Genomic DNA, 26,098 nt, shown 5'->3' with positions numbered 1-26,098 from the left:
TTCCAGACACAGACATCTCATGACCTATTTGATGTCCCCTGATAGATGTTTAATACATAACTCAAAGTTAACTTGCTTCAAAGGGAACTGCTTACACAGGCCCTCCTTAACAACTATTCTAATATAGCAACCCAGCAATTACTAACACATCATTCTGCTCTTATTTTTATCAACAGTGACTGTAGGTGTCTGATATTTCATTCTATTTACTTATAATTTATACTCTATTTCCTCCCATTAGAATATAAGTTCCATTAGAACAGAGGTGTGTATGTTTTGCTTGCTACTGTTTGACCAGTAGCCATAATTTGTTCCAGACCATAGTAAAAGAAACTGAGTGACTATTTGTGGAATGAATGTGAGAAGACCATGCCTCTTCTTCCTGAGATGACATTTGGCCGGAGTGGAGTTGGGAGGGATGTGGGTGGTTTGAAATCTCATTCTCATTCTTTGTTATATGTAAGCCTACATAGCAAGTCAGCTTTCATTATGGGGATGTCAGTCATACCCCTCTATTGATCCCACACTTCCTTGTCCAAAATAATTTACCCCAAATCCATTCTTTGTTCTCCATTACCTCTGCTTCCTCCTAATCCAAGCCTCCTTCCTCTCTTTCCCATCGGTTCTGATAGCCTCCCTGTATTCTCCACACAGCAGCCAACATGATATTTAGAAAAACATAGGATATTATGTCCCTGTCCTGTTTTAAACCACCCAAGGTTTCCTATTATACTTAAAATAAAATCAAGCTCCTCATCATAGCCTTTGAGGCCATATGTGATCTGGCCCCTGCCTTTTTCTTTATGACTGTGGGCCCCCAACTCTCTCCCTTGCTAACTAAGCTCGGCCATATTGCCCTGCTCCCTTTAATGTTAACATAGCAAGCTCATTGCTGCCTGAGTCCCTTTTACTTACTATTTCCTCTGTCTGGAGGATCCTCTTCCCTGGTTTTTGCCTGGCTGATGATCTCACAGCCTTTGAGTCTGGAGCTTCCCTGACCATCCCATTTATGGCCACTTAATTTTTCATTATCATATTGTCCTATATTATTTTCTTCATTGTTCTTATAGCCAACTGAAGTTATCTTATTTACTGACATTTTTTTTGACTGTCTTATTCCCTACCATCTCTCCAGCATCTAAAACAATATGTGACACACAATAGATGCTCATTACTCATTTGTGGAATACATAAGTGAACAAATGAAATGGAGAAATTCTCAATCTCTCATACCTTAGCTGCTCTAAATGTCATTTATTTGGGATGAGTCCTTATTTATTCTTTCTTTACTTAAAAAAGAAATAGAGTAAGCTTAAAATCCATAATTTTTCCCCTTGCCTATACTCTCTCCTTATAGAACTATTACCAGCTTCTTTTAATTAAAATGATTTAACATATATTAGTCTCTTATGGGTGCCAGACAATATGCTCGATTCTCTCATTTATTACACCAACCCTCTGCTTTAGATCCTATTATATAATCCATACTTTATACACCTGAAGTTTGGGATATTTCAACCAGTTTTTCAAGGCCACAAAACCAACCAAGATTCCATTTTAATTTCTCAAGTGAACCTCGGGAACCAAGGAACCAGGTGGGATAAGGAAGAATTTGGGATCACTGTTACTCCCCCCAGCCCACACCAAACAATCCTTCTGGCTATCAGTGATGGTAGAATGGGGGGAGGGGGAGGGGAGGAAGGAGGGAGGGAGGGAGAGAGAGAAAGAAATTCATATCTTGATGACCAGAGAAAACTTTGATAGCAAACTCTGAACTCAGCTAATTTAGCATCATCCCCAGAAGGAAGGACAAACCAAAGTCAGATCATTGACTGTGAATATCTTCTTCTCCTATTAGAACAACTCTCTAATTAGTGGATTCTCAAGGCTTTGAGTTCAAGAAAATCAGAAAGGCTGACTTTACTCGGTCAATTAATCTCGGGGCTCAGCTTGACCAATTCATCCTGTTATCCAAAAAACAAAACTACATGTGAAGTAGAAATTCATTTACATACCACCAAGAAGTGGTGTACAGTTTGAAGTAGAAGAGACTAGGAGGAGAGAAAAATAGCTAAGGAAAATCTTAGGAAGACAGAAGACCACATGGACCCAGAGCCTGTCTTTATGCAACCTCAAACGTCTTGGTGAAAACTGATGGAAAAGGAGTTTAGATGTCAAGAAAATTGGCTAAAATTTTAATTTTCTATATGGTTATTTGGCATCATGAAGACAGAATCGTGCTGAAGCACCCTGTAAAGGGTCTTCAAAAACTGTTGCTTCTGTTCCACAAATTTTCTTAGAATTTTATTTTTCTATATTAATATCTTGGGGTATAAAATATGGTTTTTTTAGTATATGGATAATCAACCTTGATGTAAAATCCATTAAATACAGTCACACAATCATATCATTAGGAAGGCTGTTTTTTGAATCAGTACTGACTTAGTGATGGCTTACTTTGTGTCTAGATCAGCCAGTGGTGGGTGCAAAATATTAAAGAGATCATTAACAAATATTATTAGGCAATTTAAATGTGTCAGGAGTTTTACTAAACACTTTCTGTGAATTAGCTCACTTAATTTCATATCAACCCTTTGAGGAAGGTATTATTATAAGTCCAGCTTTATAGATGAGCAAACTGTATGTCAGAGAGGTTAGTATGCAGTAGCATCAGATGAACCCAGGCAGTCTAACTCGAGTCGAAACCTGCCAACATCCAACTCTCCAAGAAGCCTAGTTTTTTGGGGAAAAAATACACATGTATGCGTGAAACAGTTAAATCACAACAAAAGGAGCTGTGGGATCAATGGTCTATGAATGAGGCTAAAGAGGCTCACTTACGTGACACCATGGCGTTAAAAGCAGGTGAGAGGAAGGGTGGGCTTAACATACACACACTACTGTATATAAAACAGATAATCAACAAGGATCTATTGTACAGCACAGGGAACTCTACTCAATATTTTGTAATAACCTATAAGGGAAAAGAATCTGAAAAAGAAAAAATATATATACATATAGATATATATGAACTAAATCACTGTGCTGTACACCCGAAACTAACATGACCTTGTGAGTCAAACTATACTTCAATTAAAAGAAAAAAAAAGCAGCCAAGACTCGAGACAGAATGACTCCTGACATCACAATCTAAGGGAAACTGAGCTCCAAGTGACTAACTTGTGGACAAAAAAGTAAGTAGGATGGGAACATACCCTTGACTCTGGGAGATTATATATATGGACTCAGATTCTCTGCCAACAAACACTCTGAAATTTCCTTGTGCAGCAGTTGTCTTTGCCTCGTTTCTAAAAGAAAGTTCTCCTCAACACAATCTAGTTTGTCTTACAAACAAGCAGCTGGCAAATTGAGGGTGTGATATTACGTGCTGTAAAGAGGTATTGAGACTGGCAAATTCTTATGCTCCTGTGCCACTTAGGATTTCATTCCTAGTTCCTCAGGCTGGGTTTTTGGTGCGGATAAGAGCTTTATGTTGGGTGGTGTGTGTGCGTGTGTGTGTAGGGTGAGAGAGGAAGAGTTGTGTGCCATGGGGAAGTGTACACGTGTGCTATCTGGAGAACAGCCCAGCAAACCACCAGTCCCCTAGGAGCAGTATGAGGAGAGATGAGTCAGGCCAGGAATAGCATTTCCTGACTGCCCACTCACTGGCACATTGCCAGAAGCTTTTATTTTCTTCTTTAGGTTCTAATCTTCAGATTCATATGAAAAGATGATATTGCCGAAGCTGGTGATGAGACGCTTTTTATAATAATTAGTATGATTGATTACAAGACTCTAACCTCCTGAGGGCAAGGACCAGGTCTGTTTTATTCACCATTGTACACCAATATCCTGGCATGAAGTTACGACCTAATGAGGATTTGCTGAAAGAATAAATGAATAATAAAGGAATGTAATATTTTGTATTTATTGGGTCAGATCCTCTCAGTGAATCATTGCTCTCCTGGGTCACCGAGAAGCTGTCAACTCTGATTGCGTTAAATATATGGGATGTTTTTAGAAGCAAGGCCCTCTGACCCATTAGCAACCCACTCTCTAGTATTTTTTTTTGGGGGGGGGTTGGTATGTAGATATCAATTCAATCAACAAGCTGTTACTGAGCTCTCCTGTTGGAATACTGTTAGGGGAACTGGGGATGGTATGCTGAACAACGCAAACAAGTCTCTGGTCTCTTAGAGGTTCCCTTCTTGTAGGTTAAGCATGATAATAAATACAGGGATAATATGACTGGTGGTAATAAATGCCATGAAAAAGCAAGGAAAGGAGAAAAGGAATGATGGATGAACGCGGTTGATATAGTGTAGCCCCAACCATCTCCCCTGAGGAAAGCATCACCCAGGGTCTGGAATCAACTTAATGGGGATTTCACGAGTCCCACCGCTATTAAGTTACACTGGAAACTATTCAAGGGTTTCAATGGTGCCCAAGTCTTTCAGATGTCGGGAAATTACTTTCCACTTGATTGTTCAGAAATCTATTCAATGAGTGACTGGTGGGGTGAAAAGAATGGCAAAAGTGATCAAGAAAGTGCACTTCCAGAGGATATGATGGAGGGATTACCATAGCCAACATGCTTTGAGCACTTGCCCTGTGTTGGTAAGCACTGTATGTCCATTACCTTAATTTATTACCAAAAGATTCCCATGCAACAGGCACTATTCTTATTCCCCTTTGATGGCAAACAAGGCACAGAAATATTAAGTAAGCTGCCGGCAGTCACTCAGCTAGTGGATGGAAAAGTCCAGTTGGAACTAGGCAGTCTGACTCCAAGGCTATATCACTAAGTCATTCCCTTGTAGAGTTAAGCACACTGTCTCTAGAATCCAAAACTTTTAAACTACTAGTATACACTGTTTCTTTGAAAAGTATAGTGAATTATAGGACTTAAATATTTGAGAGGATTATTTTTAAACAAAGCTACCAAGTCTACCACAAAAGGATACAATATTCCACCAAGACCCACAATTTATTTCAGCCTCCAGGTCTTTGCACTTGTAGGTCCCTCTGCCTGGAATGTTCTTCCCTGGGCCCTTTGCACGGCTGGCTCTTTCATCTCAGTCAAGCCTCAGCTCAAACGTTATTTCTCTCTGCCCACACTATTCCTATCAGGACACCATTCCTGAGGCAATCACTACGCCACTGATCCTATTTTTATTTTCTTCCCAGCCCTGATCACTATTTGAATGTTCCTGGTTATTGATGTGTACGTGTGGTTACCTGTTTCCCCAACCAGAATGCAAGCACCATGAGGTCAGGGGCAGAAGCTGCTTTGTTTCCTTCCTGAAATTTCTCTGGAGCCTGAACGCTGCCTGGTCCCTCACAGAGGCTTTAAAAACATGGGAATGAATTCATGCTCTCCCTGGGTTCTGCAGCCTCACCTCCCAGAGGGCTTTCCTTCTACAGAAGATCATGCTACTGGCAGCGTCTGCCCACTGTTCTGTGCAGAATTAGAGCACCAGATGGAAAAGGAAAGATCTGCACCAGAGGCCTGAGAAATACTGGCCAATAGGCACCCAAACAAGCTGTGAATGTTCTGAGGGCTGCCAAGGAGACGAGATAGGAAGCTTATTTGCCAGCAGACCAATTTGGAGGGTATTTCTGTAGTTAGGTAATATGCAAGGTCATCATTTAAATGTTATCTCAATCTCCTTATTTTGATCTTGTTTTGTTTTGGCTCCCATCTTATTTGGGATCTGATGCCTTTAATGGTTTATCACCTATCTCCCCCGCCAGAACTGAAGGCCATGAGAGCAGGGATCCATCTCTCTGTATACCCCTAGATACTCAGTGTCTAGAACCATGATAAACATAATAAACACATTGTAGGTGCACAAGAAATATTGAATAAATGGACCAATAAATGAGCCAACACTCAGTTGTGTCTGTGGAGAAAGGCAGGTGGAAGACCACGATAGAGCGAATGTATATTGAGTCCCTGCTAAGTCCAAGACACTGTTCCAGCTGCCTGGAACCTACCTTATTTCAGTTATTTACCCTGTTAAGTTAGAAGCTTTGGGAGCCCAGGTTTTTTTATTTTTATTTTTTAATCTTAATTTCAATTTTAATTTTTTAAACATCTTTATTGGAGTATAATTGCTTTACAATGTTGTGTTAGTTTCTGCAGTATAACAAAGTGAATCAGCTATACGTATAGATATATACCCATATCCCCTCCCTCTTGTATCTCCCTCCCACACTCGCTATCCCACCCCTCTAGGTGGTCACAAAGCACCGAGCTGATTTCCCTGTGCTATGTGGCTGCTTCCCACTAGCTATCTGTTTTATATTTGGTAGTGTATATATGTCCATGCCATTCTCTCACTTTGTCACAGCTTACCCCTCCCCCTCCCCCAAGTCCTCAAGTCCATTCTCCATGTCTGCGTCTTTATTCCTGTCCTGCGCCTAGGTTCATCAGAACCTTTATTTTTTTTGTAGATTCCATATAAATGTGTTAGTATACAGTTTTTGTTTTTCTCTTTCTGACTTACTTCACTCTGTATGACAGACTCTAGGTCCATCCACCTCACTACAAATAACTCAGTTTCCTTTCTTTTTATGGATGAGTAATATTCCATTGTATATATGTGCCACATCTTCTTTATCCATTCATCTGTTGATGGACACTTAGGTTGCTTCTGTGTCCTGGCTATTGTAAATAGAGCTGCAATGAACATTGTGGTACATGACTTTTTTTGAATTATGGTTTTCTAAGGGTATATGCCCAGTAGTGGGATTGCTGAGTCATATGGTAGTTCAATTTATTTTTTTAAGGAACCTCCAGACTGTTCTCCATAGTGTCTGTATAAATTCACACTCCCAACAGGCAAGAGGGTTCCCTTTTCTCCACACCCTCTCCAGCATTTATTGTTTGTAGATTTTTTCATGATGGTCATTCTGACTGGTGTGATGTGATACCTCATTGTAGTTTTGATTTGCATTTCTCTAATGATTAGTGATGTTGAGCATCTTTTCATGTGTTTGTTGGCAATCTGTATATCTTCATTGGAGAAATGTCTATTTAGGTCTTCTGCCCATTTTTGGATTGGGTTGTTTGTTTTTTTGATATTGAGCTGCATGAGCTGTTTGTATATTTTGGAGATTAATCCTCTGTTTATTTTTGTTTTTATTTCCATTTCTCTAGGAGGTGGGTCAAAAAGGAGCTTGCTGTGATTTATGTCAAAGGGTGTTCTGCCTATGTTTTCCTCTGAGAGTTTTATAGTGTCTGGCCTTACATTTAGGTCTTTAATCCGTTTTGAGTTTATTTTTGTATACAGTGTTAGGGGGTGTTCAAATTTCATTCTTTTACATGTAGCTGTCCAGTTTTCCCAGCACCACTTATTGAAGAGGCTGTCTGTTCTCCATTGTATATTCTTGCCTCCTTTACCAAAGATAAGGTGACCATATGTGCGTGGGTTTATCTCTGAGCTTTCTATGCTGTTCTATTGATCTATATTTCTATTAAGGAGCTGAAATATATAGAGTGGAAGATGCCTTTATTCTTTCACATTGTAAAACTGGGTCTTGCTGGGGAAGTGGTTCTATAAAATGAAGGTTGGGTATCCCTGGGAGCCTCAAACTTTAATCAATTCACTGAGGTCTGTGCTGTATCAAAAAAATAATTTTGTACGATGCCCAGAACATGTCTGAGGATCAATAGAAAATTGTAACTAAAGCCTTGGCCACTGCTTCACACAGAGGATCGTTTCCATTTATCATCTCAGTTTGACTTTATCTGAATGGGAGCCAAAAATACAATTTCCAAACAGAAGATTGGAAATGAGTACAAATGAAGTGAATTTGGAGGAGGCTGTTCCCAGCATGTACAACCAACTTCGCTTGGGTGAGTGAGACGGGGAAGAGGAAAATGCAAGTTGGCACAGCGGTATGTCTGAGATGGGAGTAGGAGACATTGGAAGAGAATTGGTTCAGGCAATATTTGACTGCCCCATAGTCCCAGCCCTGAGCTCTACACAGTCAAGTTCAGCCCATCACTTAGTGGCACTGAAGAGGCACAGTATGGAGAAACACATCTTCCATACCCTGGTCCTGAGCAACCTTATTAGGTACCCAATGGGGGGAAGATAGCACTTATGAGAGTATTCTTGAAAGCTTAATACCAGATAATAGTCTTTTCAGCTGATTCTGTGTGTAAATAGGGCCAATTTCAAAGAAAAATTAGCTTCCTTTTAAAAACTATCAAGTAATAGCCCCATTCATTATACATACCTCGCTCAGCCACTGAAAAGTACCTCAAAGCTGGTTCTCTCCTGAGGGCTTATCAAGGCACAAGTCTGCTGTGTGAAAGGAAGGAAACTCTTTACAGGGTATCCTGGAGGGCTTTCTCCGTGGACTTCCATATAGAGTCTCTACTCAGATCAGCCTGTCATTCTAACATATCCACAGGATTGTTAGGAACTGTCAAACCACTTTCAAAGGGGGCACTGAGGCCAAAACAGTGCAGTGAAGCCACAGGCTGGGTGTCAGTCCCAGCTCTGACACTAACTAGCTGTGTGCTTTTAGATGGTTCAATTCATCTCTCTGCCACGTGGGGGGTAGGGCTCTGAACACAGCTGCCCTGTCTCCTCCAGCTCTAGCTATCCATCTGGTTTGACACAGATTGCCAGGACCAAGGTGGTATCCTGCGTCACTCACAGGCGGCAGCAGCCATTCGGAAAACGGCTCTGTGTGCTCAGGCAGTGGAGGAAATGAATGTTGACCCTTTTCCGAGCTCCCCTCTAAGACCCATCGTTGGCATATCTGCAGTCATGCAATCTCCGACTGAGATTTAGAATCAGGGTGCTTACAAGCAGGGCACCTAACCCCCTTCTCTTGAGCAGCATCCCTCCCTGAGGCTAAATCTAGAGTTCCTGCATCTTGGGCTAGATATGGAGGGAGGAAGGAAACCACGTGACATTCAGTGGCGTTGCCTATATCGTCTATACTCTGTTATCCTAGGACAGTGTTTCTTGAATTATTGCACTTGAGGTTTCTTCCTCAACAGGTTTTGGAGTGCGGATTAGAAATGGGGGTTCTTGGGCTCCACTCTGGCTCTACTGATTCAGAATTTCAGCAGAGAGTGTGTGAGCCCCCAGATCTGCATTTTAAACTAAGCACTCTAGTTAATCTTACATATGCTAGCATTTGGGAACCACTGTGTTAGTGGAAGGGAGGCCAAAATCTCGCGGGTCACTCCACTTGCCTGTACTTGTTGCCAGCCGAGATGATTTGTCATTTGTTTCCCACCACCATTTATCATCACCTATGTGCCAGGTCCAGTGGGGAGCAAAGGCTCAAAGCGCCTGCTCTCATAGAGCTTATGGTCTAGTGAGAGGAAACGACGATAAACAGACGCAAACATCTAACACCTGAAGCAGTGAGCAAATCTACGGAGTAAAACCAAGGTTGAGTGCGGGGAGGCGCGTCCTTTCAGTGATGGTAGGCAGGAAGGACTATCCGAAGGATGACATTTGTGCAAAGCCTTAAAAGAAGTGAGGGAGAGAATAGTGGGGTTGGGCGAAGAACACCACAGTAAGAGGGAACGGCAATCTTAAGCCTGTACACGGCATGTGAACCATCCTCGTGCACATGGAGAATTGCCTTGATGGTTCTGAGAAATAGATTTCAGCTCAACTTAAAGATGGACGCATGGTCAGCACTCTTCTGAAGTTAAATGGGCAGCTTGGGCAGGAAGCAAGCTTTTCATAGCTATGTTGTCAGGAACATAGCTGTGAGGGGGTTCATGGACCCTGCGAATGTCCCTGAATCAGAGGTCTTCTCCCAAACGGAAATTCTGTGATTCTTTCCAATGGGATGAAAACAAGTGGTCTGTAACTAAATTGTGTTGCCTTTAGGCAGGGCTGGAACACACAGTGATACACTCCATGATAGCCAACATAATGCCTTTGTGGTTAATGGTACCTACTTGGCTCCTGCAGGATGTTACATTTGGGGTTCCCACCGCAAGCTTAGACATTCTATCATCTGTGTTAGAGGACCATGAAAGAATGAATTTATAATTAAGTTAGGATGTGGCTTCCTAACCTTTGCTCCTAACACTTTTGGCCAACAGTCCCCTGAGAGGGCCACCTTGCTGTTTATATATAAATATACGCAGCTGAGCATATGTACTGTTCCTTCCAGAGGCTTGGATATAGCAGCTATTTTGTTGAATAACATGATATAAAAACATTCTTAGTGGTTCTGTCCTAAGACAGCCTTTCTCTTCCTTCTAAATATCGTGCTTTGCAAGTGCTGTGTCTGGAAGAGGAAACACACTCTATTTTTCAATGCCTGGAATGTTTACTTCCTCTTCAAAACACAGCCTGCTGTGTTCCTGACATTGCTCATTTAGAATACAATTTCTTTGTCTGGATGTCAAGCCAATGGCCAGGTTTCCGTGTTCATAAGACTGTTTTAATAAGACACACATGCAACTTGAGGAATTTGGGGCGTACATAGAACCACCTACAAGTCTACTGCACTACAACAATAAGGGCTGCTTCAAGCAAAGCAGCCATGTACCTCTGTTTTGAGTGGCCAACTCCTTAAAATATGTCCACCCCCTCTTAGCCTCTCTAATCTATTCTCACAGCAGTCAGAACAGTCTTCTCATGCTACAAATATGGCCAGGCTTCTTTCCCCAGGCTTCTTTCCCCAAGTTCATACCCTTCCATAATTTCCAGTTGGTCTTTGGATCAAGACCAAACTCCGTCATTCACAACACAGAACATGCAGGGTCACAGCACTCATAGCCTCCGTCTCCTCCAAACTCCTTCTTGGTCTCTGTGCTCCAGCCACACTGGCCTTCCTTCAGGACCTCACATTCACCATGTCCCTCTGGTGACAAGACCTTGAAAACATGTTCCCCCCTTCGCAGGGAAGATTCTCTCTCTTATTCTGCCTAGTTAAATTTTACTCATCCTTCAGATCTCAGCTCAAGTGACACTTCTTCAGGAAGAGTGTCCTGGTCTTCCTGTGCATTACAAACCCCTGTTAGGCCTTGCCCTAGTTCCATGTCCTCTCCATTGCAGCATTTGCCACAGTTTATATTCATTTGATTAGTTTATTTGTCTTCCATCAGGGCATGAACCACATTTATTTTTACCACCAGTGAACCCATTTCCCAGCCAATATTTGACATATAACAGATATATTCTTTAAGTGTTTGTATTTTTAAATAAATGAAAAAATTAATTAATGATGTCTCTTGAAAGGAGGTTCCCTGACTAATGAATTTGCTCCTAACATTTTCAGGTAAGTGACATTCCCATGTATCAACAATAGGATTCTGATGGGGCTTTCAGGCACACCTTTGAATTTGTCTCCCATTTGCTTTCCCTACTAACTGTGCTACTGCAGACACTTGTGGAGACAAAGGCCCTGTTCATCTTGGCCCATCTTTTCTCCCAGCTCAATCTGCCAGTGAAGAAACAATGACTCAGAAAACTAACGGCCAGACTCTAACAACAGTGATGATTTCACCGCCAGTGATTTCTCTATTAGATTTATAAAATTGAGTCAAAATGAAGGAATTGTCTTGGGGCACAAGTACCAAAGACAAATAGTGAATTCAGAAACACAAATCAGAACAACACTGACAACTGTACATTTCAGGCAAGCACCAGAAAAGGTGATACAGGTTGAAAGAATCAACAAGCCTGGTGTTACCACTGGTGAGACCTGGACAAACATTCTGTCACAGCAAGTACAGGGAATGTCCATTAGGTGGCTACCAGGCACATGCTGCTCGATATCTTTAATCCTTACAAGAAACATGAAAAGGCAACATTATTTACTTCCATTTCACAGTTGAGAAAACAGACACTCAGAGGATAAATAACTTGAAGTCATGTTAGGAACTCTGGTTTATCAGATTACAAAGCCAAAGTCTTTTCCAACTAAATATCTCATCTCACCAGTCCTCCATCAGTATCTTCACCTGGCCAGGCTTCTTTCCTGGCAGAATTGTTGTGATAATTATCTCCATGTGATAATAATACACGCAGAGTGCCTGGAGCCCGGTTGGCTTTTATTTAAACATTATGTGCTGTCCTTCCTATTTCTTACCCACTGTCAAATTCCTTATGGATTTTTATTAGAAACTCCTGAAAATGGGGTTACCGTTCCCTGTGAGGTGATTTTATATGTGGAGACTCAAGAGGGGGACATATTTCACAAAGCACCTCTCATTTAATTTCACACCGGCACCACCAGGTTTTATTATATTGCCGTTTGAGGGCTTCCCTGGTGGCGCAGTGGCTGAGAGTCCGCCTGCCGACGCAGGGGACACGGGTTTGTGCCGCGGTCCGGGAGGCACAGCAGGATTAGCCATTTTCACAAGAGACACCAATGTCAGAAGAGAACTAGAGCCTAGTCCAGACGACTGACCCAGGATTTTTTCCGTCACCACATCCTACGAAAGCGCACAAGGCAGGAGTCGATTTCAGGGGCTTCCACTAATACGAATCATATTAATGATAACAACAGCTAACTCTTAAATTGCACGGGTACCACACTACTCACTTTGTATGAATGATCACGTTTACTCACCAAAGCAACTCTTTGGTATGTGCATCATTTTCATCCTCCGTTTTATAGATGTCAAAACTAAAGCCCCCCCCAGACTGAATAACTTTCTCTATATTAGGCAGATGGTTTAGCCAATACTTGAATAAAACATCTTGAAGCAAACTCATAGATACCATGAAGCCGACAAACGCACAGTAGAGGCCCACTGAATGTTTAAGAGGATGACACTGACCTTGAATCTTCCCAGGACAGCCACTTCTCTGCCAGACATCTTGACCAAAAGCAACCTCTTCTCAGCGGCAGGATCTTAGTCCGTCATTTTTCAAAGGGATCCACAAGTGATCAACCTCTTTCTCCCAGGGCTCCTCCCTTGAGCTCTGAAGACGTTCCTCAGTCATGGCTGTTGTTTATCACAGACTCAGCTTCTGACCTCTGACTGCTCCTAAGATTCATCTGGGGGAAATTTAAAAACCAGGATTCCTGGGGCCGACTTCCGGAGAGTCTGGGGCGGAGACAGCCCCATGCCTTTGCCACAGCTGATTCTCATGCACGGCCAGGGCTAAAACCTACTGTTAGGGTTGTGTGCCTATGCCTTTCTCTCTCCTTTAGTTTCTTAAAATAGGGATGAATCTTTTCAGTTTCCACGTGCTGAGAACAGTGCCTGAATATTGTGGGCAGTGGTATGGGGCAGCTAAGAGCCTGGTTGCTGGAGGTCAGGCAGTCTGGGTGCAAACCCTGATCTACCGCATATTAGCTGTGTGGTTTTGAGTAAGTTACTATGTAATTCGATGCCTTGTTCCCTCATCTGTAAACTGAGAATACGCACCAATACTTGTGATGTTTTTGTGAGATTTATGTGAGGTAGGAACTATAAAGTATTTAAGGTAGAGTCTGGCACATAACAAACCCACAAACAATGCTAGCTATGTAGATAGGCAACAAATTCAATCCACGTGGAATCTTAATGCCTATATGTGACAGCTGCGGAAATGCAGTGTGGGATGCAAAAAATAATAACATTAAGTCCAGTTCACTGAATATCCACAGGCATCATGCAAGGTGTTTACCAACATTATTTTTTCACCTTCATGATAATACTTGGACGTGTTATTATTAGAGAAGGAAATATACCAGTTAAGTAACTGAAGGTCACGCAGCTGGTAATTATCAGTTCTGAGATTGGAACTCAGGTTCATCTGATTTCAGAGCTCACTCTTTCCACCTTATCGCTAAGACTTCATATAAATGCATTCATTCAATCAATAAGCATCTATGCTATGCTTACCATGTGCTAGAAACTCTTCTAAGTACTGGAGACACAGAAATGAACAAAACAGAGAATGCCTTTGCTTTCATGTAGCTTATATTCTATAGCATGACAAGACTGGTGACAAATAAGTAAATGGATATATAACGTGTCAGGTAAAGGTAAGTGCTATGGAGTAAAAATAAAGCAGGGTAAAGGTAACTGGGGACTGTGTGTTTGTGTATACGTGTGTGAGAGAGAGAGATTTTTTTTTCCATCTGGCTACATCGTAACCTTTTTTTCTTTTTTATTGAAGTATAATTTATGTACAGTATGTTACAGGTGCACAATATATTGATTCACAATTTTTAAAGGTTATACTCCATTTATAGGTATTATAAAATATTGGCTATATTCCTGTATTGTACAGTATATCCTTGTACATTATTTTATTTTTTATTTTTCTATTTATATCTTTTTGTAGCTTATTTATATATAGTAGTTTGTACCTACCTCTATATTGCCCCTCTCGCCTTCTCTCTCCCTACTGGTAACCACTAGTTTGTTCTCTCTATCTGTGAGTCTGTTTCTTTTTTGTTATGTTCATTAGTTTGTTGTATTTTTTTAGATTTCATATATACGTGATATCATACAGTATTTGTCTTTCTCTGTCTGACTTATTTCACTTAGTATAATACCCTCCGAGTCCATTCATGTTGTTGCAGATAGCAAGATTTCATTCCTTTTTATGGCTTAGTATTCAATTATGTGTGTATGTACCACATCTTCTTTATCCACTTATCTGTTGATGGACACTTAGATTGCTTCCATAGCTTGGCAATTGTAAATAGTGCTGCTGTGAACACTGGGGTGAGGCATTTTATTTTAGATAGGAAGGCCAGGAAAGGCCTCTGATAAAGAAACATTTGAGTGATGGATGTGATAAGATGTGATTGGATTCTGGATAATTTTTAGGAGTCTAAGCCCAAGAGGATTTATTGTAGAATTAGAAGGATGTGAGAGATAGAAGGAAATCAAAGACAACTCCAAGGTTTTTGGCTTGAGCAATTAGGTTCTCATTTACTGAGCTGGAGAAAAATGCTGGACCAACAGGTTTTTCTTGAGAGGAAATCAGTAGCTCTGTTTTGAAATCTCTGTTGGACGTCCAAGTGGAAATATTGGGTAGGCAGTTAGATGTACAAGTCTGCATTTTAGGGAGAGGTTGAAGCTAGAGATATAAACTGAATAGATGATACTTAAGAGCATGAGATCACCTAGGAGTAAGCATAGATTAAGGAGAAGACTGAGCCCTGGGCTCCAATATTTACAGGTTGGGAAGATGATAAGGAACAAGCAGGGGAGTCTGAGAAGGACTAGCCGTGAGGGAGAGGGAAACAGAGAGAAAGTATGGGCCTTGAGGCCAAGACAAGAAACCCTCTCAAGAAGGAAGCACTGGGCTTCCCTGGTGGCGCAGTGGATGAGAGTCTGCCTGCCGATGCAGGAGACATGGGTTCATGCCCCGGTACGGGAAGATCCCACATGCCGCGGGGCAGCTGGGCCCGTGAGCCATGGCCGCTGAGCCTGCGCGTCCGGAGCCTGTGCTCCGCAACGGGACAGACCACAACAGTGAGAGGCCTGCGTACCGCAAAAAAAAAAAAAAAAAAAAAAAAAGAAGGAAGCACTGATCATCTGTGCCTACACTGCTAAGAGCTGTAGTAGCGGGGACCTGGCAAAGGATATTGGATTCATCAATGAGGTGGCCACCGGTGACTCTCACAAGAGCCATTTTGGTGGAGGGATGGAAAGAGCAGCCTGGAGGAAAAGACAGGGTGACTGTGTATAGAGGACCCTTTCAAGGCATTTTTTTGAAAAGGGGAGCGGGGAATGAGGCAGCAACTGGAGGGGCATGCAGGATCAGGACATGACTACCTAAAGTGAGATGATTTACAGTATGTTTGTGGACCGCCACAAGAGATCCTGGGGAGAGGAAAGACTTGGTGATAGCAGAGGGGGAGGGGCCGAGTGCAGGAGTGAGGGGCTTGAGTAGGGGTCAGAGCTGGGATCCAGCTCACAGCGGGGAGGGCTGGCTGGCTCGCTGGCCTTAGATGAAAGCAGGGACAGTTCATCTATTGTATGTAAAAATGGAAAGCAAATTTTAAATGTAAAGCAGTGTCAAACAGTGTAAGATTCTGTCTCACTTAATCCTTACGATAACCCCTTCAGGTGATGTAATAAAATTTTGTTACAGAGAATCATAATGTGCATTTGGGAAAGACTTTCAACGTAGGTGTGTATTTGTAACAATGAGAAAATGAGTAGTCAGGGAACACTGCGGGTAGAAGTACATTTGGACGCGGGCCCAAAGTGGGTTGGTTCTAAATACGTGAAAGAGACTGCGAAGAGAAAGCCAAAAACATGAAATATAAGAATTCCATAAATACATAAAAAGGCACAAAATAGAGCAACACCCTTTCATAGCCATGAACCTTGGAACCGAACTACATGGATTCTAATCCTAGCCCTTGCACTTAACAGCTGTGTGACCTTGGACAAGTTACCTAACTTCTCTGTGTTCTGGTTTCCTCATGTTTAACACATGAGGACGGTAACAGTACCTACCTCATAGGATTGTTGTGAGGAATACGCAGATGCACCTGTACCTTTATCCATGTACACACACAGTGGAATTGTGCCTAGCAAATGGAAAACACTGCAAGGTTTACTTCTAAAAGTAAAGAGCTAGAAAAATGTGTATTTTTTTCCTGTGTGTGTGTGTGGAGACTTCCAGCAGCTCTACTTTTGGGTGTCATTGGAAGATATTTTGCTTAAGAAAGTTTCCTCCTCTTAAAGGAACATTGTTGAAAGAAGACAGGTAAGTGTATTCATTCACTCTGCCGTTCAGTCCTTCATTTAAGAAGAATTTCTTGAGCATCTACTCAGTCAAGCTCTGTACAAACCAGGTTTCAGAGACTTAAGATGAAGAGGGTAGGATCCCCGTGCCCAAGCTGCTCCGGGCCACCGGGAGACAGACATGGACATAGACTGTTTCAGTGTAAACCTGAAGGCTATTCTCACACTGATCCTCAGAAGGAAATGTGCGATGTAGGGGCAAGAGCACTGAGCTGTGATTTAGACAGTTTGGACTTGAGTCTTGGCTCTGCCACTTTCCTAACCATGGCTCTGGGCAAGCTGGTGTGTGTCAGTTTCCTCATCTATAACATGCAGATAACGGTGTCGGACACAAGAGGTTGTGTGAGGGGCCAGTGCCTTCAGCACATAGCCAGTGATCCACAGGCTTTGTGGTACTACGACTGCTCCTCTCTCATGTCTTCTTCTCACTGTTACTGTGGTTTACGTGACTCATAATAACACCTCCATCTTTGGAGTTGTTGAGGAAGTCTTTCTAGAGAGACTTGACTGAAACTGAGTTTTAAAGGATGAACAGGGTTTGCAGCATGGAACCATGACCGGACAACTCAGGGACGGGATATGGCATGTGGCAAAGCACGTTACCCTTTAGGAAAAGAAAGTACCTCTGCTCCTTTGTAAGATAACCCCAGTAAAGGCCCTCCCATGTCAGGTGCCAAATTAGGTCCATCGGAGAACATTAGGCAAGGTTCCTCATACCTCACTGGTCTCTCATTCCTGTGGGTCTCCCCATCCCCTCTGTCCTGTCTAGAATGGTTTCTTTTTGGCTGTGATTGGGATTTTGTTCCTCTAGTCCTGAAGCCATTTTGCTGAATGAATCCTTTCCTGTCAGGGGGATGGAGTTACGTACGCACTTAACGAGGTCCACAGAGAAGGGAATACAGTCGTTGTCTTCTCAAAACCCTATTTCTGCTGTTTGGGCATCAGCGTTATTTAGCTGTCCTTTTTTTCTTGTTGTGTCTTCTTATTTCAGGTTACAGTAGAGCATGGTAATAAAAGCAGATCCCTCCAGCACGGTCACCAAAAGCTCCCCAACCCACAACATTTAAAACAACTAGCATTCACATAAGAGTTACATATTGGTGATTTACCCTATGTACAATGTGTTGCCATATATAATGCACTTAGATAATGCCTTAGATGTCGTAAATACAGGCGCAGTCTGGTTATCATCATCATCATCATCACCACCACCACCCTGCGTATGGCATTCTGAATGTATTTCTTTGCATGTTTTACAAATGAGGACACTTCGGCTCAGAGAGGTAAAGGAACTACCCAACATCACCCAGTTAGCCTATGGTAGAGATAGGATTCGAAGCCCAGGATCTTCCTGTGTTGAGAATACAAAGTGAAGGCAAAGCTGGGAGGACGATGCTAGTCTTCTCAGTAGGACGGTTCCATCCCCGAAGCAGCCCACGAATTGCTAAAGCTCTTAGAATTGCTCTATAATGACACTTCAGGGGAGGATGTGGGTCCTTTGAATTTATTTGATTTTCACAGGGGCAGACACAAGTTATCCATTCTTGACTTTTTCAATGCAATAAACTATGAAGTTCCCAGCCATAACTTTTCCAGAATAGACTACAGAGGGACATGATTGCTAACAATATAAAAACACAAACTCAGATTCATTCCGACATCTTTTTCTCCACAAACTCGAAATAAGCGTAACAAGTTTCTAGTGACACTGTGATGTGCTTGAGGAAACTACCTGGTTGCTTTAGACAGCATAGTAAATAACAGAGACTTGAATATCGAAGAAAGCGCGTGGCGTGTGGGACTCACACATGATGGCGTCTTTCATGTAGCAAGATTTATGAAGAACTTTAATTATCGCATTTAATTCTTAACGTCCTGGGAGTAGGTCTTTTCATTTCTATTTTAGAGATGAAGTTGGGCATAGAGCAATTAAGGGACTTGGCCCTGGCCGCTTGGTATTTAACTCCTGCCTTTACTCCTGTGCCCCTGCACCTCATCCCTGATTTTAATGTTTGCCAGATGCTATCTTCCTGGAACATTGTCTTCAATAGGTTTACAACAAATTCAGAGACAAGCCTCCCCACTCCCACCCCTAAATCTGATGATAGCTGGTGATTCAGAGATTGTTTGCTTTGACATGAATAAAATGGGGTTTCCGTTTTGATGGAATAAATCAGGTAAATTTGATTAAAAACACAGTTCAAGAAAGTTCTTGTGTTGGTGGTGTTTTGTCTGTATTAGGTAGGGTCTGTACGTTGATTCATAAACAAAACAGCAACTGAATATACCAAGTGTTTGGGTTCTCAAAGTTTTAGCTGGGAGGGGATGTCAGGGGACCAATCAGAAACGACTGAGGCAGCTTCCTATATGAGTTTAAGTCTTTGCATTTGGAAAGTTCCTCTGGCGATTTCTATCCATGTTACTCCTTATTTCTCCCCAACACATGTAGGGACTGGCTAAGTTTCTCTCCATGAAGGAAGAAAGATTTCTCAATGGGCCACCTCCTTTAGCCCCTAATAAAATTTTAAAGAAAATATCCAATTTTTTAAAAATCTATGAAATATCAACGTCTATAGAAAATACCATCCTCAGTTTCAATTCAAGGGTGATTCCAAACTTCTACTCCCTTTTCTTGGGGGGTACTGATTAAAAAGCATCTTGTGGTATAATACATGCTTCTCTCATTTTAGATACACAGCCCCCAGTCCCAGGCTCCTCCTGTGAGGATGAGAAACGAGGGTGGGTTTTCAGAACAGGCTGTTCACCAGCTCAGTTCCGGAAGAGTGTGTCTGGACCTGAGGCGGAGTTGTCGTTCCTCACCATCCTTAGCCCTCTTCCATCGAGGACCGCTTGTAGGACAGCCCCTAAGGCTGAAAAACAGCCAGCTAGTGGCTTTTCCTGAAATTGCTCTTTTCCAAGGATGTGTCAGGTCAAAATAAACAGGCAAATCACACATAGAAGATGCACGTCCAGCTAGTCACTCTAGGAACATTGAAACCTGCCGTGCCTAGTTGAAAGGGAATTGCCAGAATGTTTACAAGGCACACACACGTGCACACAGAAACTCCCCCCTCATGTGTGCATATCATGCTAGGTTAGAGGGCAGCAGAGGAGGTGCCTTAAAGGACCAGGAACCGGGGAACTGTTCATACAAGACTCAGCTCACCCTCGCCTTAAGGTATCAACTTAGGACCCCACAAACCACATTTCCAGCAAGCACTGAAATTCAGCTGCGATCTTCCTGTCCTGCACGCCAAGTACAGACCGAGCAAATCAATCCAACAACCAACGCTCCACAGTCATACAGTAATAAGCGCACTCTATTTTGCTAATTGCTTTCTTGGGCATACACCAAGTTATTAAAAGGACAGTGACAAAACAGAGAGCTTGGATAAATGTATGTGGCAGTATCTACAGCAATTTTTTCCCCCTTTAACGTTAGTTCCAGTTACTTGTTTGCATGTGAAGGAGAACAAGGGAAATTGGCAAAATATTTCTAAATTATTTTCTACTCAGTTGTATCAGTTCTGAGATCACCTTTGCAATATTATCCTGCGCTTCAGAAAATACTTTCCTTGGAGAAGACAGACTGATTTTAGAAGCAGATCTAAGTCTGTGAGATACAAGCTTTTGCCGGGCACGACAGTCATCTAGTAGCTACAGAAGGCAGTATCAGCAGAGCCTGTGGGAAGTCAGACACCAGCCCACTTTTTCCCACCCACCCAGATGCTCTCCCTCTCTGGTCTGTACCTTCTGTGTGGCAGCTGGAAGAGAGGATGGTATTCGGAGGTCTGAAGATGTAAGGCAGGTAACGAGAGAAGCATTTCATCTTCCAAAAAAAAAGGAAAAAGAAAAAAAATCTAAATAAAAAACCAGTCTCCTGAATCCATAAGGATTCTCTCGGCCCTTAAAGCTGACTACATCACCCACATGTTTATGGAGGCTCGCTCCCAGTGCTGCAAAGCTGGGGAGCCCAAGGAATAACTGGAGATGGGTCCCATTTTGCCATCAGCGCCAGGAAGCACTGCCTTACATTTCTGCATGCAGCTCAAACTCAGAAGCCCCCAAGCAAGCCGGGATATAGCCTCTTCATTGGCTGCAGCTCCTCCGAGCAGGATTTGCTGAGTAAGTCAGTCTTGCCTGTAAACACACGCTGAAATGCCCTGCCTGAAACCTCTCCCTTTTCCCGTGTGGTCAGTTTCTTTTAGCAATAGAAATCCAGCAGGATATGGGAGTCGCGAGGATAAGTGACCATCTCTTATTTAGCTGAAAGATCAGATGAAACAAAGACAGCATAGTGTTCCGCCCTGGAGAGAGATGGCTGTTAAAAGAGCCACCCGTAATGCCATGGGTCTCAGGAATATTAAAGTACAGTGCAATGAAATGGGTCTCTGTCCTTGCTTAATCTAGATTGAGTTCTATTTTTTTAATATGAAACCCAAACAATAGGACCATTTATCACTTAGGTGAAGCCAAAAGCTGGGTTGAGTAGTCGGTGACAGAGGGCTAACACAGACAGATCCTGTGCTCCACTACGGCTGTTTTTTCCTGCCAGCACTCACACCGAGGCAATAACTTGGTTCTGAGTTATTTGCTGTACGAATTTAAAGCCACAGCACAAGAATAGAGACTAAACCCGAGTGAACTGGCCCTTCACCAAGCCGTGCACCCTGATGGCATATGACAATATGTAACGAGTAAGTTGATGCAAGGATTATACAACTTTACCAAAACTCTCACTGAGATTGCAAATGAGAGGGCAGGGGAGAGCGGAAGAGGGAGAGGGAGAGGGGGAGGGAGAGGGGGAGGGAGGGGGGAGGGGGAGGGGGAGGAGGGAGAGAGGGAGGGAGGGAGGGAGGGAGGGAGGGAGGGAGAGAGAGAGACAGAGAGAGAATGAGAATATTAAAGGAAAGGACCAATTGCCAAATATAAACGATTTGGATTGGGGAATTGGTTTGGTTATGACCCAGGAAATAGTAATAACTTCGGAAACCTTACCACTGGAAGGTGAGCACAAGGCACCAGTTGGAGATTTATAAGTTCTGTCAAACACACTAGTGACTATGATAAAGAGAAATAGATGAATGTTTTTGTGCCGCATTCAGAGGCACGAGGAAATGATTTAAATGGTCCTCAAAGGAAAACCAGTATTCCCCTGAGTGAAATTTTTTAAAATAAGGTTTAATATAAAAGTGTGCCTTGAAATCTGATAGAATAATTTTTGAGCCTTTATGGGCTCTCCTCTTTACAAAACTACTTAACTTAGCATTGGAGAAATGTGTTGGCCCGCCCACAAGAGCAAAGACTTAGAGCCATAATTAGTTATAGTGTCAGTGCAGGCCAGGATGCAAATCCACTCTTCCACCAACATGCTCTCTCCCTGATTTTTGGATCATTGCAACATGATGACAAACTACTGGTGGGGACAGGACATTTTAGCCCTTTGATAGTCATACAACCCTTCACTTCCTTAGACCCAGAGACCTGGCAAGGTTGGGCCATCCCAAGTAAGTTGCTGTTTAAACAATGCCTAAAAGGTCTGGATTGGTTGTGTGAATAATCTCAAAATCACAACAGAAGAGCAAATCCAGAGGCATCTTCCTGAGAGATACAGAACTTCTAATCCCTGATCGGTAATGAGTCAAGATGGAAGGAGTGTGGGCTTTGGGGTCAAGCTGACACAGTGTGAATCCCAGTGCGTTCACTCATTAGTTGGGTAGATATAAACATAACTTTAACACCCGTGAGACTTCGTTTCTGCATCTATAAAATGGGAACAAGGTTTTCCTCTTGTATTCTTGAATGAAGGGAGATAAGCCTACGATGCGCCTGGTACGTTGTAGACGCTTGGTAAACTGTCACTGCCAATGCTGTTCTTACTGTCGTTGTTAGCCTTCTCTGAGCTTCTATGGCCGCATACCAACCTCAGAGTAGTGCGAGAGCGGGTGGGGTTAAGAGGGTGGTGCTGCCATTAGACAGCTAATGTTGAAGCCTACCTTTGATATTGACTTACTGTGTGATCTTGGGCAACTGACTCAACATCTCTAAGCCTCATTACAGATCTAATAAGGATAATAATAGAATCTTACATGATATCATGAGGGCAAGATAGGGTGGCTTAGACGAAAGGTTAAACACAGTGCCATTAAAATGCCTGATTTAGTGCCAGGCCTATGGACCCTATCTACGCATCTGCAGAATGGGCAAGGGAAAGGAAGGACAAACTGGAACTCTCCTTGGACAGATGATTGCCATGCAGGTGGTTTGTTCTGCACTACTTGAACTGTTCAACGGGCTTTCACATCCTTTTTTTCTCTTTGATTCTGAACAATCCCATTTTACAGAAGACAAAACTGGCTGAGAAGATGTAATAATTTATCCAAAGTCAAACAGCTCCCTGAGGAAATCTAGTGTTTTTACACCAGAATCACTTGATGAGCTTGTAGAGAATGCAGATTTCACAGCCCTGAAGCCTATTGATTCAGACTCTCTGGGGACAGACAAGGAATCTGAGTATTTGACAATCCACATGATTCTTTAAAGTTTAAGAACCTCTGGAGTAAGGTATTTCATTTCATGCTTTGGCTTGAAGGGTCAGGGTAACAAAGTTTTTTAAACACCCTTCTTGTAAATCCTTTGTCTCACCACGTTTGTCCAACAATTGGTTGCTACCTTAAGTTATATCAGGCATTAGACTGAGTGATGGGGATACAGGATATAAGATACCATCCCTGCTCTAATGCAGTACATTATTACAAGGACTAATAAACTATTATAATACAGCATTAAAGGGGTGACAGCAGGAAGAGGTTCTGAAAAGATTCTTTGGGATTATAGAGTCCCAAAAGCTCAAGGTTAAAGATCCATGCTTTTACTCTAGGTCATTCAGGATCACCCAGGGTCACTCAGCATCACCTAGGGCTGCCCAAGGTCATTCCAGAATCACCCAGGGTCACCCAGTGCCACGCAGGGTAACCCAGAGTCACCCCAGATCACCTAGGGCCACCCAGGGTCACCCAAGGCCACCCAAGATCACCCAGTGTCGGGCAGTTTTGGTCAACCTGCTACACTCGTCTTTACATTCTAAGTGTCTGGTCCACTGGTAAAGGATGGATTGGCCTCCATCTCTGAGGTTTTGTCCAAGTGTGTGGTCTGCAATCCAGTAAGAGAAATAATAATAACATGGTATTTGCCCAGTTGAAAAAAAAAAGTATCCATGCTTTTGCATTAGGTATTAATTATAAAAAGTTCCTATTAAAAGGCAATTATCTTACTGAAGCCTAGCAAATAAAGAGTTAGCAGTCATTTACTCCATAAGTGGAACTAGACTCTGATATGCCTAATGCCATCACAGATAAGAGCAGGGCTACCAGGAGAGGATGGAATCTTTCTCAGGGGAGGGGAGGCTCCAAGGCAGTGGCAGAGGTGCCTGGAGGGAGGGCCCAAGAGCAGAAAGAGAAAGAGAAATGAGAAGCCTAGGAGGAGGGAAAGATAAAGGTGACCCATTTTAGGTGCCATGCGAGAAGGGCCTGGAGTCTGGCCCAGAGACAAGAAACACCCCAGATTACTTCCACATGCCAGGTTCCGACATCAAATGGCAAAAAAAAAAAAAAAGTAATTAATTGGGAGATTGTTGAGTGCTGTACTGTGGACCAGGCTGTTCCAAGCTTTCTTTAGACTGACCTCTTGGGAGATCAGAAGCAATCACTTTTGTCCTGCAAAGTCCCAGCCGGACGGAGCCCTTGCCTTGGGGTCAATGAACTTGGGGCCTCCCAGCAGCCCATTCCCATTGGTCCCGTTTACATTGCCTTCTCTCACTGAAGCCCAACTCTTATGGGAAAGTTACCCTGATCATTCTGTTTTAACATGTTTTTACAACGTTCTTTGGGGAAATATCATCATCACAGTCTTTCATTTTGCTAAGAAGTAAACTAAATTCCAGGGGGGAAATATTAGATTATTTAAGATCAGTCAGGCTGAGACTGCCCAGGTTTTCACTCTCAGGTCAAAACAGAGCAAATTCCTATTCATTCTTCAAATCTTAGATAGAATGTCACATCATCAGAGAGAGGTTTCTTAATGCCTCAGACAGGGTCAAATCCATCTGCTACAGACTCTCAAATACCATCCTCCCCTTTTAAAACACTCATTTATTATTGATCATATTCATTGAGCATCTGTGTATGCCAGGATGCTAAGGAGTCAATAGTAAACAAGACAGATAAAATACCTGCCCTCTCCTTCAGGTATAATTATCGCTCCTAACATACAGGGCTGTGATGAGGATTAAATAAGGTAACTTATGAAAGTGATTAGAATTCTACATGGCACAAAGTAAATGCTATTCAATTACTTTGATCACTGCTATAAAGTGTCTATCTCCCTTGCCAGGCTCTAAGTGGGAGGAGGGTAGGACTTTGACTTTTCTCTCCTGAATCCTAAGTGTGAGGCTCACTGCCTGACACATAATAGGAATTCAATAAATACGTGCTGGACTGAATTGAGTTGAACTGAACAAGGGGAATTCTGACATAATTGTCATCAATTTCCCCACACTCTCCAGTCAGTGTGTGAAACTCACAATTTGGTACTTTCTGATCTGCAAGGAAAAGGAACCTCTTTTTTTTAGTTCATTCATCCATTGATACAAGATAATATTTTTAGCAGCTTTTAAATTCTAGGCACGCTTCTAGATGTTGGCGATACAGCAGTAAATAATATATTAAGGTTTAGCTCACTGAGTTTACATTTTAGAAGAAGGAGATAGACAATAAACAAGTAAATATTATATCAACAAGGTTATTTCAGATGGTGGAAAAACGAATAGTGATCCAGCAATTCCACTTCTAGGTACTCATCCAAAGAAAATGAAACCACGAACTCAAAAAGACATATGCACCCCCATGTTCACTGCGGCATTATTTACCATAGCCAAGATGTGGAAACAACCTAAGTGTCCACCAATGGATGAATGGATAAAGAAGATACATTTTGTGTGTGTGTGTGTGTGTGTGTGTGTGTGTGTGTGTATGTATACACACACACACACATATATATACAATGGAATATTATTCATCCATAAAAAGAAGGAAATCTTGTCATTTGTGACTACATGTGTGGAACTTGATGGCATTATGCTAAGTGAACTAAATCAGACAGAAAAAGATAAATACCATATGATCTCACTTATATGTGTAATCTAAAACAAACCAGCAAAAAAACCCCAGCCCAAGCTCACAGATACAGAGAACAGATTGGTGATATTCAGAGGCAGGGTGTGGGAGGCAGGCAAAATGGGTGAAAGTGGTCAAAAGCACAAACGTCCAGTTATAAAATAAACAAGCCATGAAGATGTAATGTAAAGTGTGGTGACTCTAGTTAATAATATTGTAT

At 42.3% G+C, this 26,098-nt stretch overlaps 1 protein-coding gene across 2 annotated transcripts in view; it reads right to left on the bottom strand.

Moving 5' to 3' along the window:
• PPP2R2B (protein phosphatase 2 regulatory subunit Bbeta) overlaps positions 1–20,930 on the bottom strand; it is a 431,534-nt gene extending 410,604 nt beyond the window's left edge. The window contains exon 1 of one of the 2 annotated variants that reach the window (XM_060008592.1): positions 20,456–20,930. In XM_060008592.1, coding sequence (XP_059864575.1) covers positions 20,456–20,529 — 74 coding nt within the window. In that variant the 5' untranslated portion in view covers positions 20,530–20,930. The remainder of the gene's footprint in view (positions 1–20,455) is intronic. The other variant, XM_060008593.1, reaches the window with a different exon arrangement.
• Positions 20,931–26,098: the final 5,168 nt, after the last annotated feature.

This window comes from Delphinus delphis, chromosome 3, assembly GCF_949987515.2.
Source record: "Delphinus delphis chromosome 3, mDelDel1.2, whole genome shotgun sequence".
In the NCBI taxonomy this organism is placed as follows: domain Eukaryota; kingdom Metazoa; phylum Chordata; class Mammalia; order Artiodactyla; family Delphinidae; genus Delphinus; species Delphinus delphis.
The sequence above is the reverse complement of the archived record's forward strand: the minus strand, read 5'-3'. Positions and strand labels throughout refer to the sequence as shown.